Genomic DNA, 21,183 nt, shown 5'->3' on the forward strand with positions numbered 1-21,183 from the left:
ACCACCACCTCCTCCTCTTCCCTTTCCTTTGCGCCGCCTCCGCCATGCGGCCGTGCCCGTGCCCCCCCCCCGCCCAGCCCCGGTACCGGGACTGGGGGTACTGGGAGCAGAGGTACCGGCAGGGGGCTGCCGAGCCCCGGGAGTGGCTGGGGGGGTTCGGACGGTTCCGGGAGCTGCTGGAGGCTGAGCTCAAGCAGGGGGATGAGGTCCTCGTCCTAGGTATGGGGGGGGTCTTGGGGGATGGGGGGGGGATTGGGGAGGGTTTGGGGGGGCTGGGGGGGTACTGGGAGCGGTATCGGGGGTATTGGGGGGGTCCTGGGGGGGTACTGGGGGTCCTGGGGGGGTCCTGGGGGGTACCGGGGGTCCTGGAGGATTCCTGAGGGTCCTGAGGGGGTTCTGGAGGGGGTACCGGGGGTCCTGAGGGGTTCCTGGGGGGTTCCTGAGGGTCCTGGGGGGATACGGGGGGTCCTGAGGGGTTCCTGGGGGGTTCCTGGGGGTCCTGGGGAGGGTACCGGGGGTCCTGGGGGGTCCTGGGGAGGGTACCGGGGTCCTGGGGGGGGTACCGGGGGTCCTGAGGGGTTCCTGGGGGTCCTGGAGGGGGTACCGGGGTTTCTGGGGGGGTCCTGCAGGGTATTGGGGGACCCTGTGAGTCCCGGGGAAGGTCCTGGATGAGTCCTAGGGGGGGGTCCTGGGGGGGGTACCAAGGAGTCCTGGGGGGTCCCAGAAGGCCCTGAGGGGGTCCTGGGGGGGTACCGAGGAGTCCTGGAGAGGTCCTGGGGAGGGTACCGGGGGTCCTGGGGGAGTTCTGGTGAGTCCCGGTGGAGGTCCCAGATGAGTCTGGGGGGTCCTGGGGAGTTCCTGGGGGATCCTGGGGGGGTCCTGGGGAGTTCCTGGGGGATCCTGGGGGGGTCCTGGGGGATCCTGGGGGGGTCCTGGGTGTCCTGGAGGGGTACCAGGGGTCCTGAGAGGGTACCGGGGGGTCCAGGGGAGGGTACCAGGGGTCCTGCAGGGTACCGGGGGACCATGAGGGGGTCCCAGGGGGTCTGGTGGGGGTCCCGGGAAGTCCTGGGGGGTCCCAGAGTGCCCTGAGGGGGTCCTGGGGGGGGGGTACCGGTGGTCCTGGGGGAGGTCCTGGATGAGTCCTGGGGGTACCAGGGGGTCCCGGAGGGTCCCGGGGGGTCCCAGGGGCTGTGAGGGAGCTGGCAGGGTGACACCGGGGTGACAATCCCACCTGGGGGGGGTGTTGGGGGGGGGGGGATTAGGTGTGTGTGTGGGATTAGGGGGGATTAGGGGTGGAATCGCCGATCCCCTTAGCGGCTCAGCCCGCTGCTGCTAACGACACCCCCCACACATATATATGTGTGTGTGTGATGGGACCCCCCCAGGGACCTCCCCATTGGGACAGGGCAGCCCCAAGCTCTGTTGGGACCCCCCACATTGGGGTGGGACTCCCCGGGGGCCCCCCCTTGGGACCTCCTATTGGGACAGGAAAGCCCCCAGCTCTCTTAGGATCCCGCAGTCAGGACAAGGAAGCCCCCATCTCTATTGGGACTCCCTATTGGGACATGGTAGTCCCATGCTCTGTTGGGACCCCCCCATTGGGATAGGAAAACCCCCAGATCGGGTGGAACCCCCTCATTAGGACAAAGAAACACCCACCTCTCTTGGGACCCCCATATTGGGGATAGGAAAACCACCGGCTCTCTTGGGACCCCCCGTTGGGACAGGGCATCCCCCAGCTCTATTAGGACCCCCCAGTTAGGACCAGGAATCCCCCAGCTCTCTTGGGACCCCCCTACTGGGGACAGGGAAGCCCCCAGCTCTCTTGGGATCCTCTGTTGGGACAGGGCATCCCCCAGCTCTGTTAGGACCAGGAACCCCTCAGCTCAGTTGGGACCCCCCAGTTAGGACCAGGAACCCCCCAGCTCCATTGGGACCCCCCAGTTGGGATTGGGAGCCCCTTGGCTGAGCAGCACCGCCCCCCCCTTACCCGAGCGCAGGCTGCGGGACCAGCGCCCTGAGCTACGACCTGCACGAGCGGGGCTACCGGGACGTCACCAGCATCGACTTCTCGCCCTCCTGCATCCAGGCCATGCGCGCCCGCTACGCCCACTGCCCCCGCCTGCGCTGGGCCGTCATGGACATGCGCTCCCTGGCCTTCCCCGACGCCTCCTTCGACGTGGTGCTGGAGAAGGGCACCCTGGACGTGCTGCTGGTGGACGAGGAGGACCCCTGGCGCGTCTCGGCCCCGGCCGCCGCCGCCATGCACCGGGTGCTGGCGGAGGTAACGGCGGCGCCGCCGCGGGTGCCGTGTTCGGGGTGGCGGCGGTGGGATGGGGATGGGGATGGGGATGGTGCTGTGTGGGGTCGAGCAGCAAGGCTGGGATGCGTCCCCGCATGTGGATGCGCGGCGGTGGCCCTGCTGGCCCCGGGGAAGGTGACATCCTACAGCCACCCCCCCCCCCCCCCTCCCCGGCTTCGATCTCGTTAGCGGGGTCCCCGTCCTGCGGTCCCGGTCTCGGGGTTGCCATGGGAACCCCCATCGGTATCGACAGGGACAGGCGATGCCTCCGGGTCCCTGCTAATTGGCAGCGGGGGCCGGGATGCAGGCACCGCGGCGGGGGGGCTGCGTGCTGGGAGCCCCCCCTCGTCCCCTCGTGCCCCCCGGCTTCAGGCTTGGCCCGGCTGAACCCAAACGCTGCAGGCAGCGGGGCTGCCCTCAGCATCCCGGCCGTGCCAGTCCCTGTCACTTGGCCAAACGGCGAGGATTTAGCTTTATTTTTTTTCTTTTTTTTTCTCTTTTTTTTCCCTCTTTAATCCTCTGCTCAATCCCTGCCCTCCCCCAGCCCCGCAGGGCACGGCACCCTGCCCCGGACCCCGCTGATGCGCAGAGGGGGTCCTCTTGGGGCCGGCGTCCTCATCCCACCCCCTGCCCCTTTCTCGTGGGGGGGCCATGGGGTCACAGCCTCCTAACGCATCGCTTTTTGGGGTGATGTGGGACCCCCGCCCGACACTCAGGGTGCTGTTTCCATGCCAGGCAGGAGGGGTCCGCACTGAGCCCCCCTTCCCCATCCCGTTCCCAGCCCTGACCTGGAAACCTCCCTTACGGTGCCACCACCCCGAGCAGCCCCCACCACGCCAGCACCCCCCCGGCTGCTGCCCGCAGTCCCCTTAGGGAGCTCCCCACGGTAATGGGATCAGCCCCCGGGGGCTGGGGGGGGACGTGAGGACCCCCACACCTGTGGGGACACCCCCAAGGGGGCACCCACCATGGGGCCGGTCCCCAAACCTGGTTATTAGGGGGCGAAGGGGGGGACCCCCCGCTTTGGCCAGGCAAACGGGAAGGTTTCCCTTCCCAAGCAGGGGCTGTTAGTGCTGGGTTAATGGGTATAGGATATAGGCACCAAGTTTTTGGGGTCGGACCCCCCCAGTGCTGGCGCAGGGCCCCGCGGGAGGTGCTGGGGGCTGGCCACCCGCCCCGGGCACTGCCTTTGCATGCCGAGCACGCGAGCGCCGGCCCTAAAAGCCTTTAGACATTGGATAAAGCCAAGCAAGAAAATTGATGTTCTTTTCCATCCTATTAGCGGGGGCTTAGTTCCAGCCAGGAGAAAATGGTGATTAAAAGGGTCGGGGCTCCAACGGCTCGGGCGTTCACCCAGGGTGGGGGGCACGGCACGGGTGACGGGATGGAGGGACCGAGATCAGGTTTGGGATGCGTAGTGGTACGAGGAGGATTTTGGGGGGATGGAGACGGGTTTGTAGGGCCGGACCTAACCGTGTCCCCCCTGCTAACCCCACTGACCCCATCCCGGTGCTTTCTCCCCGCAGGTGAGCCGGGTGCTGCGCCCGGGGGGCCGCTTCCTCTCCATCACCTTCGCCCAGCCCCATTTCCGCGCCCCCCACTACGCGCAGGAGGCCTTCGGCTGGTCCCTGCGGCACGCCGCCTGCGGGGACGCCTTCCACTACTTCCTCTACGTCATGTGCAAGGGGCAGCCCCTGGCCCCCTCCCAGCTGGCCCTGGGGGAACGGCTCTGGCACCCCCCGCCGCCCCCCAGCCCGCCGCCCCCCCTGGATGAGGAGGAGGACGAGGACTATCTGCTCGCCATCCAGCTCTGACCCGCCGGGGCGCACCCCCCCCTGCCTCCTCCGTGCCTTGCTCGGATGGATTTATGGGGTGGGAGGGATAAAGGGGGCTTCTCCTCGTCCTCCTGGGGGGCTCCTTGGGCTGGGGGGGGGGTTCCCTGAGGAAGAGGAGGGGAGCGGGGGCAAAAAGGGCTGCGCCTCGCTCATCCCTTCCCACCCTCCCCAACATCTCCCCGTGCTCTGCTCCTCTGGAGAGCAGCCAGGGCTCGGGGCTTTGCGGCCGGTAATGAAACCGAAGCGGGTTTAATTCCAGGCAGCCGTCCCGGGGGGGGCAGCCCCTGGGTCCCCCCCCTTGAGCTGGGACAGGGGGACACCCCCGCGGAGGGGCGGCGGCGCGAGATTTACCGGGTGCCAGGCTGCTGTTCCTGGCCAGGGCCCTAACTGGGTCACCGTGCCCCCCATCCCATCCCCAAGGACTCCAGGGTCAGACCCCAAAACCGGCGACCCCAAATCGCAGAGGGGGTGGTGGTGGTGAAGGGAGCGGGGGGGGCAGAAGGAGCAGGCGGTGCCGGGCTGGCGTCGGTACATGGATGTATTTTATTCATCGCATTTTGTTCACCAGTACAGTGAAAAATGGCATTTCAATTTACAATGGATCATTCGTAGAACATCATGACACAAGGATCTTTTTTCTTCTTTTTTTTTTTTCGTGTGTTTTTTCTTTTTTTTTCTCGTTTTCTTGTTGTTTTTTTTTCCTTTTTTGTTTTTTTTTTGCGTTGTTGTCTCCATAAATGCCACTCGTAGGTTATTATTGTAAAAGATGACGAGTTTTCTCATGCACACCAAGACCACCCCCCCCCCCCCCCCCCCGAGAAGCTTCTTAAAAAATAAAATTAAATTAAAGTACAAAATTAAAAACGACAACTCAGGAACGGGCCCCTTCCCTCCCCGCTCCCCCCCCCCCCCAGAAGCCCCAGGCCCCCCAAAAAAATCCTCCCGAGGGAGGCAGCGACGGATGCGGGCGCCCCGGCTGGGGGGGCGATGGATGGATGGCGCGTGCGAACCCCACCGACGTTCCCCAAGTCCTGCTGCCGGCTGGGGGGGGGGGGGGCCGTGGGTTTTTCCTCTCTTTTCTCTTCACCTTCCCCCCCCGCCTCTTTTCTTTTTCCTTTTTTTTTTCTTTTTTTTTTTTTTAAATCGGTTTTCTTATGGAAAAAAATATGAACCGTTTGCTTTTATTTCTCCCCCCCCCCCCCCCCATCCCGATGCGCTACTTCGACACCTCGCCGTCAGCGGCTCGTTTTGCGTTTTTTTTTTAACAAAGATTCGGATATAAAAATACAAATATGAGGAAAGTTTTCTTTTTTTTTGTGTGTGTGTGTGTGTGTGTTTTTTTCTTTTTTTTTTCTAGCTGTTTGCCGGAGTGGGGGGTGACCCTTTCGGCACCAAGACGCGGCGCCCGGGGGGGCCACCGAAGCTCATGCAAAAAACGATGGAGCAAAAAATGGCACCGGGGGCGGCTTCGAGCCCGCTCCGGCCCCCCCTCAGCTCCGTGTCCCCCCCCTCCCCATCATCACCACCACCACGGTGTAGGGTTTTTTGTTTTTTTTTTTTGGAGGGGGGGTCCCTCGCTGAAAGGGGGGGGGGGGTAAAGTGCATGGCCCAGGGGGGGGCGCGACCCCGAAGCCGGTGGGAGCGTATGGAAAGGGGTGGGGGGGTCCGAAAAGGGGGTTTGCCCCCCGTCTCTCCCCGCCTGCTGCACCCCCAAATGGGGCCATGTGCTGTTGGGGGGGGGGGGGGGCCGCGGTGTATGGCCTCCCACCACCCCCCCCCCTTTCTCTTTCCTCCTCTGTGCCCCCCCCCGGGCCCGAGGGTCCTGGCGGCGGCTCTCTCCGGGTTTATACCCCCGACGGCGACTTCTCCGTCATGCCCTTGAGCACCTCGTCTATCCGGTCATCCTCGATCACCACTGCGGGGACACGCGGGGGGGGGACGCGGGTGGGTGCGGGGACACGCTGGGGGGGGGCCAGCACCCGGCCCTTCCTCCCTTATCCCCCCCCTCCTCCTCCTCCTCTCCCTGCATAGGGGCTGGATGCGCCCCCCTATCCCTTACCGCCACCCCCAAGGGGTTTTAGGGGGGGGGGCAATGGGGTGATGGGGGGGGGGGAACAGGCAGGGGGTGCCCCCCCCTTTTCCTGTGGCTGTGGGTGGATGGCGTGGGCGGGGGGGGGGCAGGAAGGGACCCCCCCTCCGCGCTGCGGCAGGAGCTGCTGCGAGCAACAGGACTGGAATGGGTAATGACCCAGCGGGGGGGGCACCGCCAGGCCCCCAGCGGCACCAGCGGCTGCTGGATGCCCCCCCCCACCTCCTGCAGGCAGCATCGGCACGGGGGGGGGCTGGACAGACCCCCCCAAAGCACTGCCAGACAGACAGACCCCCCCCCAGCATCACCCCAGAGCCCCCCCCCACCATCATTATCACCACCACGGGGGGGCTACGCAGCATCCCCCCCCCCCCAACATCACCAGGGCAGGACCCCCCCACAACAGCATCTCCACCTGGGGGGGGGGATATAGGGTCAGCAGCCCCCCCAGCAGCCCCTTGGGGGGCGGATTGGCCGGACCCCCCCCCACCGCCAGCATCAGTGGGGCAGCAGCCAGACCCCCCCCATGCCCACGGGGGGGGGATTTGCCCCCCAAATCCCCTTTGTAAGGGGGAACAGCCCCCCCCAAACCCTGCGGGGGGGCCACTGGTCCCATCCATCAGCACCGCAAAGGGGGGCGGGGAGCCCCTCAGCGCTGGGGGGGTCTCTGGGTGTCCCCCCCCCCAAAATTTTGCCCCTGCAGCTCAAGAAGGGATTGGGGGGGGGTCCCCGTGGGGCCCCCCCAGCCGGTGGGGGGGGGCTGCGGGGATGGCAGGGGCTGCGGATGGGGTTCCCCAAGGCATGGGGGTGAGGGGTGGTGGTGACACATCTTTGGGGGGGGGGGGGGCGTTTATTTGGGTCCCGATTGAGGCTGATGGGGTCTCTGCGGCAAGCAGCGAAGCGGGGGGGGGCACACACCACACGGCAGCTTCATGGAGCCCGGGGGGGGGCAGCGGTGCTGCCGGTGGGGGTCTCTGCGGCAGGAGGGGATGGGGGGTGGTTATGGGGCTGGGGGGGGGTCTATAGGGCTGAGGGGGGTCTGTAGGGCTGGGGGGGGTCCTATAGGGCTGGGGGGGGGGTCGGGGGTGTGCAGCAAGCCCAGGGGTGCCGAGGAGCAGCTCCGGGGGGGGGACCTGGGGTACCCCCTGGGCAGCCCCCGGCTGCGGGTGATGGGGGGGGCAGCTCGGGGGGGGGGGACACCCTGCCTGCAATGGGGTCGGGGGGGGGTCCCGACACCGGGGGGGGGGTCCTGGGGATGCCGGGGGGGGGAGGTAGGAGATAGTGGGGGGGGTGCCGTGGGGCAGAGCCGGGTGATGCTGGAGGAGAGGGACGGGGAGGTGGGGGGGGGGGGGGGGAGCCGCATCCCGGGGACCCCATAGGGATTTGGGGCGGGGTGGGGGGGTGACAACCGAAAAGGAGGATTTGGGGGGGGTGTAGGGGTGTGTGTGGGGGGGGTACCTCTTTTGGCGCGGCCGATCTGTCCCAGCTTGGGGGGCCGCTTGCCCTGGTTGCCCCCGAAGAAGGCGTTGGTGTCCTGCAGGCGGCAGCTGAAGGGCAGCTCCCCGGCTTCGGGCTCGGCGCCGTAGCGCCCCACCACCTTGTCCTCGCCGTAGGGCAGCACCTGCGACATGGCCGGGCCTTAAACGGGCCGGGCCGGGCCGTGCCGAGCCGCTCCGCTGCCCGGCCGGGAGCAGCCAGTCTGCGGCGAGCGGCGGCGGCGGCACCGGGCACCGGCACCGGGCACCGACAGCGGCGGCAGGAGGAGGAGGAGGAGGAGGAGGAGGAGGAGGCAGCGGGGAGGGCTGGGGGGGGGCTGGAGGCGAGGCGGGCGGAAGGATGAAGTCATGCATCCGGGGGGAGCGGGGGGAGCGGGGACCCCCCCCACACACACACACACACCCCGCCGGGGGCGGCTCCGAGCACGGCCGGGGGGCAGAGGAGGGAGAGGGGGGGGCAGCGGGAGCATCCCCCGGGGGCGCCCCCCCCTCCGCTCCCTCCCCGTCGGGTCCCCCTCCCCCGTGTCCCCAAATGCTGTGGTTGTCACCCTGACAGCCCTCTGGGGGTCCCCCCCACACCCCGTTGCTGCTCGCCCCCCCCCCCCCCGGTTTTGGGGTGTCCCCCATCACCGTTTTGGAGTGCCCAGTCCCCCTGCAGTCTCCTGCCCCCCCCCCCCCCCCCCATTATGGGTTGCTGCCTGCAGATGGGGGCGCGCAGGTGGATTTGGGGGGGCTGCGGCACCCCAGGGTGGCCCTGACCCCAAATAGATCTGCCCCATGGCTTGGCTGCACCCCCCTGAGGGATTTTGGGGGGGGTCTACAGAAGGGAGGTGACCCCCATGGGGCAGCCAGCCATGATTCAGCCCCAAAAGTCCCCCCCAAGCCTCAATTGCACCAAATTGGCCTTGAGCAGCCCCACCTGGGCACCCCCCCAGGCACCTGGGGGTATTTAAGCCCAGGCTGGGGGCTGCTGGGCCCTGGGGGGGGGTTTGGGCAGCGCTGCTCGGCCCCGGGATGGGGCTCAGCCCTATTTGGGAGGATGAGGAAGGTGCAGACATGTGGCCCTACAGCTCCCAGCCCCACCAGCAGCACCCTTGGGTGTCTCTAGGGGCTGACAGTGGGGTTCTTGCAGAGACCACGGCCCGTTTACCCCCCCCACCACCTCCTTATTCCGTGCTTTGGGATCTGGGCTGAAGGATGCTGCAGGAGAGCGTCGGCTGGAGCGGCCCAGGCGAGGGGCAGGTGGGGTTATTTTGGGAAGGTTCGGCCGCGCCGTTCCCTTTGTGCCGGGCTCTGCGGCGCGCCGCTCCCCTCCGAGAGCGGGGACGGAGGAACGGGGCGGCCGTGCCCCCCTCCCCACCAGCCAGGCGCTGCTTTTGTTCCTGCTTTAGCCGGGGAAGCAGCTTGAACTTTTTCATGTGATGGCTTCTGGAAAAAAAAAAAAAAAAAAAAAAAAAAGTGCCTGGGAAAATAGGCGAGAGGCCCACGCTGAGATGTGCCCTGCTTTTCCCACCGCCAGGCCCACGTGCCGCTGCCCGTGGGCACGGACCGGCGAGTTGTGTGGTTGGGGAGAGCGTGGCCAGGTGGGGATGGGTTGTGTGGGATTTGGGGGGGCTGGTGCTGTGCCCAAGGGGGGTCCTGGTCCCGCTGGGAGCACACTGCTTGGCCCCAAAAGCGTGCGCAAAGCAGTGGTTTTGGTTTTGGGGTGTTTGGTGAGCGAGCACGGGGCTCCTGGGGGCTGGGGGAGTGGGAGATTTGTCCTGTCCTGGGCCCTAAATGTGGGCTGCAGCTCCTGAGTGAAGATTAGGGCATCTCGTGGGGCTGGGGGTGCTGCGTCCCCCTCCTGGGGCTGTTTTAGGGCCGTGATGGGGACGGCACTGCTGGAGTGGCCACGGGCTGCCCATGCAAAGAACAGTGTGCGTTGGGGCGCAGCGTGCCAGGGGTGCTGCCATCCCATGTGGGGATGCCAAAAGGCCAGGAGCAGCCCCAAAATGCCCCAAAAAGGGCTTCTTGGGGCACGTCTCAGGACGAGCCCAGCAGGGGAAGGGGCTGCGTTGGCAGGGTTGGTGCCCTGGGGAAGGCCCAGGAGGCTGCTCCCCAAAACCAGGCACCTGGACTGAGGTGACGGCTTCCCCCACGGCCCTTGGTGACCCCGGGGGGGGGGGGGATTTTGGGGTGCGAGCAGCAGGCCGGGGAGCCGGCGGTGGCACGGAGGCGTGCCTGGAGGCTGCGTGGCGGTGCCTCCATCTGCTCCGCTCCCGGCCCTGCCAAGAAACGTGAAATGGCACCGCTGCTGGCGCCTGCCGCAGCCCCGGGGCCGCGCGCGCCGAGTGCCAGCTCCCTGCTGCCACCGGCACCCGGGGGTGTCCCCACGGGGGCGGGGGGGGGCTGCCGGAGGTCACCTGGGGGGCTGGGGACGTCGGGAGGTGCCTCCAGCTCGCTGGTAGCCGAGGGGTAGGGGTTGGGGGGCTGTTTGACCCCGGATTTGGGGGAGCGGGTGTGGTGGGGGGGGCACTTGTGGTGCTGGTGAGCCTGGGGGGTGGGGAAGGGCTCGGGGCAGTGAGGTGAGGAAAAAGGGCCCCCCGGTGGGCTCCCACCCCAAATCCCCCACTGGGGTGGGTGGAAAAGGGACGGCGCCAACCCCATGACCACCGTGAGCCACCTGGGGCCGAGGTCCCATTGATGCAGGGGGGGTGCCTTCACCCCAAAAACCCTTCATCCCCGCGTGGCCCCGAGCTGGGGGGAGCAGCCCTGCAGGGTGCCGAGGCTCCATCACCGTCTGCCACCACATCCCATCACCATGACGACAGACAGGGATGCGGGGGGGGGGGGGCTGCTGGCAGCCCCAGGGGGGGGCACAGAGGGGGCGGTGGGCACGGGTGGGTGCCCATAGGGCTGCGGCCGGTGTGGGGCTGCCAGCTGGGTCCCCACAGGCCCTATATATCCCGGGGAGGTGGCTCAGCACCGCTGTCCTGCCCCAGTGTCCCCGGGGAGGTGGGGGGGGACGTGTCACAGCCCCCCCGGGGGGTGCGGGCACTGCGGCAGCCGTCTGTGGGTGCAGGGGCAGCTGGTGCCAGCAGCTCTTGGCACGCGGGGAGCGCCTTCCTGGCAGCCCGGCCCGCTGCCATCTGCTATTTATCTCCTTCCCCAAATCCCTCCTGCTGCGGGGGGATGCCCAGGCTGTGTGTGGGGGGGTCCCGCTCCCCACTGCTCACTCTGCGGCAGCCCTGCTGCTCTGGGGGGGGGGGGTGGAAGACCCCTCGTCCCACCCCAAAAATGCCCACAGGGGGGTTTTGGGGGCACCACCGCTCTGCGCCCAGCCCCGAAACGAGGGGGCTGGTGCTGTGGGGAGGGGGCGCAGCACTCCCTAAAGCTGGTGTCTGGCTGGCGGTGCCGCCCCCCCCCCAAATCCTGGGCATCCCAAAGCTGCTGGAGCCCGGAGAGCCCGCGGGTTGCCTGGGCAACTGCGGGCAGGATGGGGAGGCGCAGGGCAGCGGTCGCCATGGAGATGGGGAGAGCCGTCGCCTTGGGGATGGCACCCATCCATCCCGCACCCAAGGGTGCTGGGGGGGCCCTGCCCTCCGCCCAGCAGGGCTGGGGGGGGGTGCTGGGGGTGTTAGCGGCGCGAAGGAAGACAGGAGGCTGAGCTGGGCGTTATCAGGGATCGGCCTGGCTGTTATCAGTCGGCGGGCAACCGCGAGGTGTTCCTACAGCTGGGCACCGGGGGGGGGGGGGGTTTGTGGGGTTTGGTGGGTGCTGGAGGCACGGGCAGGGTGCCCCTGTGCCCCTCCTGGGTGCCAGAGCAGCTGGTGAAGGGGGGCCTGTCCCCAAGCAGCTTGCTTATGGGGTGCAGGCACGAGGTAGGGGGTGCTGGCACCCAGGTTTGGCACGGTGCTGGCTCTGGGGGGGTCTCTGCCCGGCTCCTGCCCTCCCCAGCTGTGCCCCGCTGGCTGTGGGATCTCCCCCCGGCCCCGTTGTTGTCCCCGCAGACGAAGCCACACGCTGCAAAAGCAACACAAGGGGGAAAAAAAAGCCACATGCCTTCTGGAGGGGGGGGTCAGGGCTCAGAAACAGGCCCGGAGGGTGCAGGGGGCTCCTTACGGCAGGCACCAGGAGCAGGTTGCCCCCACGCGCTCACATTAAGGGGGTTCCTTTGGCAGACAGACAGGATGGGGGGGCTGTGGGATCCCCCAGAACAGTGGGGGGCACACGGGGACCCTCCCCAGCAGGAACCACGCAGCTGCGTGCTGCTGGACCCCCGAGGTTCCCCCAGGCTCGGGGCTGGGCTGGGTTGGCACTGCCCCTCCCTGCCCTTCCCCCCCACCCCAAAAGGCGCCCTCAGGCCTGGTAGAGGGGCACCACGCGGTCGATGGGCCCCCGGCAGATGGGGCAGAGGCGGGTGGGCAAGGCCTGGAAGCAGCGGAAGCAGCAGCAGATGTGGCCACAGCCCAGCAGGACGCACTCGCGGGGCCGGCTGAGGCAGACCACGCACGAGTCCTCCAGCCCCCCTTCGGCCTCGGGCTCCTCCTCGCCCTCGGGCTCCTTGTCCTCCTCGGGCTCCCGCTTCAGGCGAGCGTGGCGGAGGGCCCGGCACGCGGCGTGGAGGAGGACGGCCAGCCCCAGCGCCGCGCACAGCGCCGCCGCCCCCTTCCAGAAGCCGCTGGCCGCCTCCAGCTCGGCCAGCACGGCCTGCCAGTCCCCCAGGCACAAGAAATACTCGCCCTCGCGGGCCGGCGGCTGGAGGTGCAGCGAGCCGTCGGGGTGCAGGGCCAGCTCCCCGATGCCCGTCAGCGCCGCCCCCACCCGCAGCATCTCCTCGGTCTCCAGGATGCCTTTGGGCTTCTCCCCGCTCAGGTAGTGGCCCAGCAGGTCGCGGAAGCCGTGGGCCGGCTGCTGGAAGCGCTCGTACACCGTCTCCAGGGGCAGGCGGACGGCTCGCAGCGGGCTCTCCACGCTCACCTGCGTCGCCACCTCGGCGTCCGGCGAGGCCAGCAGGAAGGGGACGGTGTAGACCTGCTCCGACAGCACCCGCTCGCTCTCCGTCCTGCAAGCAGAGAGTGTGGTGGTGAGATGGGGACGGGCGTGAAGGAGCCCTGAGGTCCTGGGGTTGCACCCAGGGGTCCTGGGGTTGCACCCAGAGCCTCTCGCGTGGCCCCGGAGGGTGAGGGCCCCCCTTGATGCCCTTCCCCAGCGCTCACCAGCTCCGTGCCAAGCTGTTCCACACCAGCCGGTGCTCCTTGAGCAGCAGCTTCTGGATGACGCCCTGCATCCCGCCGTGGTACTGGCTGCACAGCGCCGCCTTGGCGGGCAGCACCACGCCTGGGGACGAGGGGACGGGGGTCGAGGCCACACGGGGGGCACCCCGAGCCCCCTGCGTGCCCTGGGCCCCCCCTCACCCCCACCCCCTTACCTTCCAGAGCCACATAGGGCAGGCAGCTCCCCGGGGCTGCGGACACCAGCGCCGGTAACTCCTCACCCACCGGCAGCTTGGGGGCCTCCTGGAGGGGCAGGGAGGGGGGCGCTCAGCGGGCTGCCCCCGGTAGGCCCCAACAGGGCTGAGGGGGGGGCACACACACACATAGGCCGCGGGTACCTGTACGCGCGCTGCCACAGCGGCCTTCCTCCGGTACAGGTAGTAGCACAGCCCCGACAGCGCCAGGCTGGAGCCCAGGCACAGCAGCTCCACGGGCGTCACCGGCTCCATGGGGCGCGGCGGGGCTGGGGTCGGGCCTAGCGCCCGGTGCCCCCCCACCGCCCCCACAGCACCCCCGAGGCCGGCCGGCAGCGCCTAGGCCCCGTCCGCTGGTGCTGATGATGATGCTGCGGCCGCGCGGGGCCTGCTGGGAAATGTAGTGCGCAGCCCGCAGCGCGGCGCTGGGGGAGGCGAGGCGTGGGACTACAACTCCCAGCGTGCCTCGCGCCGCGGGGAGGCCGGCAGGACTACAACTCCCAGCGGGCTTTGCGGCCCGGTATCGTTTACCGGGGGGGGCCCCGGGTAGACCTGGAGGCCCGAGGTCGGGCCGTGGCCCCCCCCCCCCACTCCCGGTGTCCGTGTCTCCACATCCCGGTGTTCACACCCGGTCCCCGTGCCCCAAACTTCACACCCCGGTGCCCGCAGCCCCCGTTCACCCCCTCCTGGTCCCTCAGCCGCCCCCCCGGTTCCTCAGCCCCCCCCCGGTGCCGCCACGAAGCAGGCGGAGGCGGCTGTGTGGAAGCTGCTTTAATCGTCCCGTGAAGCCAGCGGCGGGCACCGGGCTCCCCCCGCCGCCCCCCGGCCCCAGCAAGCGGGCACCGGGCTGCGGGAGGAGGAATTGGGGGTGTAGGGGGGGGGCGGCGAGGGGGACACCGGCACCGGGCACCCCCCCCCGGGCTCACACCGGCACCGGGAGGGGGTGCTCGGCTCCGGTGCCCCCCCCCGTGGGGTCGTGGCACGAGCGGGGCTGGCGTGGGGGCACCGCGGCCTCCCCGCCACCCCCCCTAATCCCATCCCCGGGCACCGGAGGGGAGCCAAGGGGGGGCACGGGGAGCGGTGTGAGCACGGGGGGGGTCCCGGTGGGCACCCGGTGAGGGTGCGGGGGTACGGAGGGCACAGCCGGGCCCGGTGCCCCCCCCAGTCCCTGCGGGGCCGTGCCGGTGGCTACCACACCTCGCAGTGCCGGCCGGGGTTCATGGGGGAGCCCAGGGGGCAGCCGAAATGCTCCACGAAGTCCCGGGAGTTGCTGAGGGTGCCGATCACCCGGTACTTGTCGGGGCTGTGCGGGTCGGTCACCAGCCCCTCGTGGGAGCTCTCGGGCGTCCGCACCGAGCACCACACCTGGAACGGGTGTAGGGGGATGAGGGGAGCCCGTCGGCATCCCCAGTATCAGGGGGCACGGCCCTGACCCCATTAGGTGGGGTGGGGACAGCGGGGTGGCACCCAGGGGTGGGGAAGGGAAGGCACGGCACCGGTACCTGGGCGAAACCCACGAAGAAAAGCTGGTGGTTGGTGAGCCCCAGGGCCGGCAGGCGCTTCTCATCCCCGTTCTTCTGCAGCCACGACTTGTACGCCTGCGGGGGAAGACACCGTGAAGCCCCGGGGGGGGGGAAGGGGCACACACACAAAAAGACGAGGTCCCGGGAGCCCCGACCCACGTTGTAGGCTGCCTTCAGCCCGCCGTTGTCGGCGATGTTCTCGCCCAGCGTCTGGCGGCCGTTGACCTTCTCGCGGTGCACGGTGTAGCGGCCGTACTGCTCCGTCATGCACGCCGTCCGGTTCTTGAAGGCCTCCAGCGAGGAGTTCTGCCACCAGGGCCGCAGGTTGCCCTCCTTGTCGTACTCGCGGCCTGCGGGACCGAGCCGTTGGGGGGATGCTGACCCCCTTCCCCGCGGAGCCCACCCCAAACCGGGCACCACCGTGGGGGCACCCGGGGGACTTTAGGGGACCTGGAGCACCCTGGGGAGAAGGTGTCCCCCGGCTCCTGCTCCAGGTGGTCTCTGTCCCTGGGCTCAGCCGTGTTTTTGTCTCCCCCCCGGTGTCCCCGTGACCCCAAATTCCCCTGTTTTCCCCCCAGCTCAACCCCCGCTGGCTCCGGTGAGAGGCGCAAAGCAGAGCGGGGATGTGAGCGGGCCCCAAAAAGGAGGAAGATGAGGAGGAGGAGGAGGAGGAGGAGGAGGAAGAGGAGGAGGCAGGCCGCAGGGGGGGCCCGAGCTGCAGCCACCGTGTCCTCACCAAGCGGATGGAGCGAAAGCTGCACAGAGAAGCCGGGGGGAGGAATCGGCGGGTGCCACCTGGGGAGACAGGACATAGAAGGGGAAGCCAGCCAGCCGGGGGGGGGTGAGGGTGGCCGCGGCCACGAGCACGCACGATGCGATGGATGGCGAAGCAATTCCCCCCCCCCCCGGCACTGGGGGGCTCGGGGGGGGGGAAAGGGAAGGCGATGAGGGGTGCCCGCGGGCTCTCACCTTGGTCGTCGAAGGCGTGGGTCAGCTCGTGCCCCATCACCACGCCGATGCCGCCGAAATTCAGGGCTCTGCGGGGCCGCAGGGCACAGCCGGGTGAGCGCAGAGGGATCACGGCATCGCCCCCTCCCCGTCCTGGGCACCCTGGATCGGGATCGCCCCCCTGCATCCCCTCCCGACCCCGTTCCCGGCTCACTTGGGGTGGCTGCGGGCGTAGAAGGGAGCCTGCAGGATGCCGGCGGGGAAGACGATGCCGTTTTTGGTGGGCAGGTAGTAGGCATTGACGGTCTGCGGGGTCATGCTCCACCTGCGGGGCAGGGACGGGGACGGGTCACCTCTCCCCTCCTCTCCCCGTGTCCCCCCAGTGCCTCCCAGAGCCCTCCCAGTCCCTTACTGGTCCCGGTTGGGGGGCTTGCGCAGCTGGTCGGCCATCACCTTGGCGGAGAAGTTGTAGAAGTTGAGCATGTTCTGGAAGAAGGAGTCCTCGGACACCTCGTACTGGGGGGGGGAGAGGCTGGGTGAGGACGTGTCCAGCTTCACGGGGTGCTGCTGGGTGCCCAGGTGGCTCCGTTTGGTGCCCTGTCCCCCCCCCAATTGTCCCAGCAGGGGTCCTGCAGGGCTTGGAGCCCCCTACCCCATCGTAGACATCATCCAGCTCCTTGTTGTCCAGGATGAAGTCCGGGAAGCCGATCATGTCGTAGATGGCATCCGCCTGCGTGGGGAGAGGTCCTGGGGGTGAGATGGGGCCAGGAAATACCTGGGGGGGGTCTCCAAACCACCCCCAACCCCCCGGGGGCACCTTCTCTTTCGCCGCCTGCCGCGTCGTCTCATCCATCCAGTCCAGTTGGTCCAGGGACCCCTCGAAAGCCGTCCGGATCTCGCTGATCATCTCCTCCGCCTGGGGACAGGGGGGGGGACACGCACCCTGTCCGCCCCCTGCCGTGCCCCCCCGTGCCACCCCCTGCTGCCCATCGTATAGGGGTGGCTCGGGCAGGAGGTGACCACAGGGAGACCCCCTAACCCCGACCCCGGGGGTCCCATTTCACCGTCACCGGGCTCGGGGGGGGAACTGGGGGTTATGGCGGGGTGATGGGGGGGGAATTGTCCTCACGATGGCCTTGCTGTCCCGGTCGAAGGTGGCTTTGACGAAGAGGGAGCCCAGGGCGAAGCCCAGCGTGTCGTCCGTGTTGGAGATGCAGGTCTGCCAGCGGGGCGTGCAGGACTGCGGGGGGGGGGGGGGGAGACGGGAGCCCCTGAGACCCCCGGGGCAGCCCCAGCCCCCTCCCCTGCTCCCTCCCTGCCCCCCAAGGCTGTGGGGAATCCCCCAGCAGCGCCCCCCCCATCCCAAAAACCAGTCCCCAAATCCTCCTGCAGCCTCCGGGGCTCAGCACCCCAAGGACACCCCAAGGGCAGAGGCTCTCCGGCTGCCCCCGCGCTGCTGCGGGTGGCGGGGGGTGGTCCCGGAGCCCCCCCCCCCCGTTACCTTCCTGGTGCCGTAGAGCGTCTCCAGCAGCCTCTCCTGGGCCGTCTCGAAGCGCTGGTCCAGGCTGGAGGCCGTTTTCTGCACCAGGTTCCAGATCAGGTAGTTGTTCAGGACGCTGCGGGGGCAGAGGGGTCGGCACGGGGCTGGGGGGAGGAGGGCGCCCGGTGCCCCCCGCCGAGGGTTCAGCCCCGGGGGGGTCTCACCTCTTGTCGGTGCTGTTGATGAGGTCGGAGACCTGCTGGAGGTAGGCGTCCCCGTACACCACCACGGGCTCCGTCTCAGCCAGCTCCAGCGGGGCCAGGGAGTAGGAGAGGTAATCCAGCCAGTCGATGGCGGGGGCGAGCACCTGGGGGACACGGGGATGCAGCCCCCCCAGGCACTTGGCACGGCTCCGCACCCCCCTGCCTCGCCATCCCCAGCTCCCTCAGCACCCCAAATCCCTGCCCTGCCCCAAAAGCTCCTTCCCAGTGACTCCCCTCCACCCCCAGGGCTTCAGGACGAGGAGGGGACCCGGAGGGACCCCCAAAATTATTTTTCCCCCCCCCGGCCGTGCCCACCTGCAGCTCGGCGATGCTCATCTTGTGGTAGATCTTCTCGTCGTCCCGCCGCTCGGCTTGGGGCACGGTGATGTTGGCCAGCAGGGTCTCGAAGTCCAGCACCTGCTGCATCTGCAGCCGGGTGGGCTCCTTGGCCCCCCCCAGCAGCGTGCCCAGCTCCACCATGTAGTCCAGGTAGGCGGCCAGCACCTAGCGGGACCCCCAGCAGCCGGCTCAGTCCCATCCGTGGGACGCCCCCACCCATGGGTCCAGGCCTGGCCCCCCCACGACACCATCTCCCGGGGGGGCTCTCGCCCCTCTCACCCGCTCGTTGGCCGTCCTGTTCAGGTAGTAGTCCCGGGAGGGGAGGAAAAGCCCCGACTGGTCCACCTAGGAGGGGCGCAGAGGGGCGATACGGGCAGCCCGCTGCCCCCAGGTGCCCCCCCCGGTGCCCGCAGCCCCTCGTGCCCACCTGGATGACGTTGCTGTTGGAGCTCTTGGAGTCGGCCCCCACGTACACGGTGAAGAAGGGGGTCGCCCGGTAGGTGCCCGACACCACCTTCAGCACCTCCATGAAGCCGCTCTGGTTCCACGAGCCGCTGACGTTCCAGCCGCCGATCTGCCCGCAGAGCAGCCCCCGGGGGGGCATCCGTCACCCAGCTGGGGGGGTGACGGGGCAGGACAGGGACATTTTGACCCCCCCGGTGGTCCCCGTGCCGCCCACCTTGTCGATGAGCTCCACCAGGGGCTGTGCGCCCAGCTCCTCGATGCGCTGCTCCTTGAGGCAGGACAGGTAGTAGCGCTGCGTCTTCCTCTCCGCCTCGCTGCTCGAGTTGAAGCTGGCGTTTTCTGCATGACGGGGGGGCCGTGGCTCAGCCCTGGGTGTGTGGGGAGAAATTCTGCACCCAAAGGTGTCCCCACCTCGGTGTCCCCACCGCTGCCCACCTAGGAGGTGCTTCATGATGGCCTGGTTCTGGTCCCAGATGCTGTTGAAGGTGCTCCACTTGGAGCGCCCAGTGGGCAGCGGGTTCCTCCTGATCCAGCCCCCGCAGGAGTACTGGTAGAAGTCCTGGCACGGGTCGGTGGCCGGGTCCAGAGCCTCCAGGATCTTGCTGGCCACGCGCACGCAGGCGTCGGTCAGGCAGGTGCTGCGGGAGGGGTCTGGGGGGGGACGGCAGAGCCGTGCGCGGGGGGGAAACCGGGGGGCGCACCGCGGTGCCGAGCCCCGACCGCCCCCCGGGGTGGGCGCAGCGCCCCGGGGACGAGGCCGTGCCCCCGATCCCGCTGTCCTTGGGGCCGCGGGGGGGTCACACGCCGCCCCTACCTCTGCTGTACTGCACGGCCAGCGCGACCACGGCGGCGCCCAGCAGCAGGGCCAGGGTGACGGCGACGGCGCTGAGCGCCAGCTCCAGCTGGCTGCGCGACGCCAGGCGGCTCAGCAGCGGCCCCGGCCCCTTCCGAAACCCCACCTGGGTAGGAGGCAGGGGTCCGGCATCGCATCTGTGCCCCCCCCCCCGCAAAGCCCCTGGGTGCATGGGGACAGCGCCGGGACCCCCTGGAAGGGGTGACCCCACAGCTGGGGCATCCCCAGGGGGGTCACGGTGCCACCCCATGAAGCTGCAGGGAGGGAATTGGCTCCTGTGCGCTCTCTGCAGCATTTTGGCCACGTCCCAGTCCCACTCCCGCTGCCCCCCCCAAAAGGCTGCGGGCAGTTTGGGGCTGTAGGAACCATTGGGGGGGGGTCCAGGAGGGGGTTTGGGGATTTTGGGGGGGGTCCGGGCTCACCTCCACGCTGTCGGGGGAGGCGCTGCCGTCCCCCGCGGGCTCCGGTGCCTCATCCTCCTGCAGCGTGGCACGCTTGTAGTCGGGCATCTGCCGGGGGACACAGCGGGCTGGGGGGGGCGCAAATGGGGGGGGGGCGGCTGAGCCCCCCCCTCACCCTCCCCAGCTCTCACAGCGGGGCTGGTGCCCGCTCGGGGGGCTCATAGGGAGGCTGGGGTCTCTCTCGGAGGCTGCCCCCCCCCCCCCGGAGCCCCTAGGAGGGTGAGGCTGGGTGCTGGGGGGGGGACACGGGTGGGACATTTTTTTGGGGGGGCCTGGAGCATCCCTCCCCGTCGCCATGGCAGCCGCGGCATCAGACGTGGTCCTCGTCACCAGGCAACCGCTGGCTCTGCTCTGCCCCTCCCCCTTCCTCAGCCCCCCCCCCCCCCCCCCAAAGAGCCTGGAACTTTCCATGCAGATGTGCAGGGGGGGGGGGCACAGCTGGGGGCACCCCCCCGGGACCCCAACCCGGCCCCCGCCGTGCTTGGGGCAAAGGGAAGAAACCGGGGCAGGGCAGGCGGTGTTTTGGGGGGGGGGGGGCTTTATGGGGAGAGGAGGGGGTGAAAGAAGCCGGGGGGGGCCGGGACCCCCTGCATCAGGCCTGGGGGGGCTGCCCAGGACCCATTTTTTGGGGGGGGGGGGCGCGGAGCTGAGCCGGGGGTGTGGTGGGAGGGCGCCGCGGTGCCGTCAGTAGGCTCCAGAGTTAACGCCCCGAGGGTTATCTGGGGGGGGGGGCAGCCCCCCAGGGACCCAAACCCATCCCCTTGTCACCGCTGTCCCCCCCCAGCACCTCAATTTGGGGTCACCCCCCCTTCTCCCCCCACCCCGGGGCTGGCTTTGGGGGCGCCCCCCGCAGCCCCCCCCCACCCCCCGTGCCCCGGTGGAGCAGGGAGGACCGGGGGGGCACCCAGGACCCCCTGCCCGACCCCAAGCTTTGTGGGGGGGGTCCCCTCGTCCCCTCCCTTGTCCCCCCCCATCCCTGCCACCACGGGGAGGGGCTGCCCAGCCCCCGCAGCCCCCCGCAGCCCCCCGCAGCCCCCCCAGCTCCCGGGGCTGCCCCGCACCGGCTCCCTCCCGGTTTTGTCGCGCCCCCCCCGGGCCCCCACTCACGGCGTGGCCGAGCTCCTGCAGGGCCACGTTCATCCTGGCCATCCCGGGCCGCCTCCCGCCTAGCTCCGGGCCCCCGCAGCGCCGCCTGCCTCCGCCATGGGGGCACCGGCACCGGGACCGGGAATGGCACCGGGAATGGCACCGGGAACGGCACCGGGACCGGGATTGGGATGGATGGATGGATGGACGGATGGGTGGATGGATGGAGCCCCCCCGGTGTACGGGGGTTGCGGGTACCGGCGGGGCGCCGCCCGTAGGCACCGGGAGGTTGGGGGTGGTTGGTGCCGGTGGTACCGGAGGGGATGGAAACGGGGGGGTACCGGGGGCTCAGCCCGGTCTGAGCGCTCCGCTCCGCTCCTCCCCGCCCGGCCCCGGCGCCAAGGTGACCGCCAGGGGCCGCGCCCGCCGTGCGCACGGGCGGAGCCGCGGCACCGGGAGCCGGTACCGGCACCGGGAGAGGGCACCGGGACGTGACACCGGCACCGGGACCTGACATCGGCACCGGGATTGACACCGGCACCGGGACTGACACGAGCACCGGCCCCGGGACCCGGCCGCGGGCTGCCAGGCGGG

The 21,183-nt window shown here is 69.4% G+C and overlaps 4 protein-coding genes across 4 annotated transcripts; 1 reads left to right on the forward strand and 3 right to left on the reverse strand.

The window, feature by feature from the left end:
* Positions 1-44: 44 nt before the first annotated feature.
* EEF1AKMT4 (EEF1A lysine methyltransferase 4) lies at positions 45-4,779 on the forward strand (the record flags this gene model as incomplete). The annotated part of the gene is made up of 3 exons (XM_084292148.1): positions 45-219; positions 2,001-2,284; positions 3,829-4,779. The coding sequence occupies 3 exons, from the start codon at positions 45-47 to the stop codon at positions 4,114-4,116; spliced, it is 747 nt and encodes a 248-aa protein (XP_084148274.1). The 3' UTR covers positions 4,117-4,779.
* Positions 4,780-4,917: 138 nt separating this feature from the next.
* Positions 4,918-8,025, reverse strand: CAMK2N2 (calcium/calmodulin dependent protein kinase II inhibitor 2). The gene is made up of 2 exons (XM_084292431.1): positions 7,685-8,025; positions 4,918-6,052 (listed from the first exon to the last, which is right to left on the reverse strand). Exons 1-2 carry the CDS (start codon positions 7,854-7,856, stop codon positions 5,982-5,984), a joined length of 243 nt encoding a protein of 80 aa, XP_084148557.1. The 5' UTR covers positions 7,857-8,025; the 3' UTR covers positions 4,918-5,981.
* Positions 8,026-11,370: 3,345 nt separating this feature from the next.
* On the reverse strand, positions 11,371-13,521 carry LOC311212721 (mitochondrial ubiquitin ligase activator of nfkb 1-A-like). The gene is made up of 4 exons (XM_084292312.1): positions 13,316-13,521; positions 13,133-13,220; positions 12,921-13,041; positions 11,371-12,766 (listed from the first exon to the last, which is right to left on the reverse strand). The coding sequence occupies exons 1-4, from the start codon at positions 13,424-13,426 to the stop codon at positions 12,061-12,063; spliced, it is 1,026 nt and encodes a 341-aa protein (XP_084148438.1). The 5' UTR covers positions 13,427-13,521; the 3' UTR covers positions 11,371-12,060.
* Positions 13,522-14,359: 838 nt separating this feature from the next.
* On the reverse strand, positions 14,360-20,652 carry ECE2 (endothelin converting enzyme 2; the record flags this gene model as incomplete). The annotated part of the gene is made up of 19 exons (XM_084291724.1): positions 14,360-14,536; positions 14,674-14,769; positions 14,854-15,044; positions 15,664-15,731; positions 15,857-15,967; positions 16,055-16,158; positions 16,295-16,372; positions 16,460-16,558; positions 16,772-16,882; positions 17,144-17,258; positions 17,347-17,489; positions 17,701-17,889; positions 18,004-18,069; positions 18,152-18,298; positions 18,404-18,528; positions 18,625-18,840; positions 19,004-19,148; positions 19,465-19,551; positions 20,611-20,652. 19 exons carry the CDS (start codon positions 20,650-20,652, stop codon positions 14,360-14,362), a joined length of 2,310 nt encoding a protein of 769 aa, XP_084147850.1.
* Positions 20,653-21,183: the final 531 nt, after the last annotated feature.

This window comes from Netta rufina (genome assembly GCF_964035555.1).
Source record: "Netta rufina genome assembly, chromosome: 9".
Classification (NCBI taxonomy): domain Eukaryota; kingdom Metazoa; phylum Chordata; class Aves; order Anseriformes; family Anatidae; genus Netta; species Netta rufina.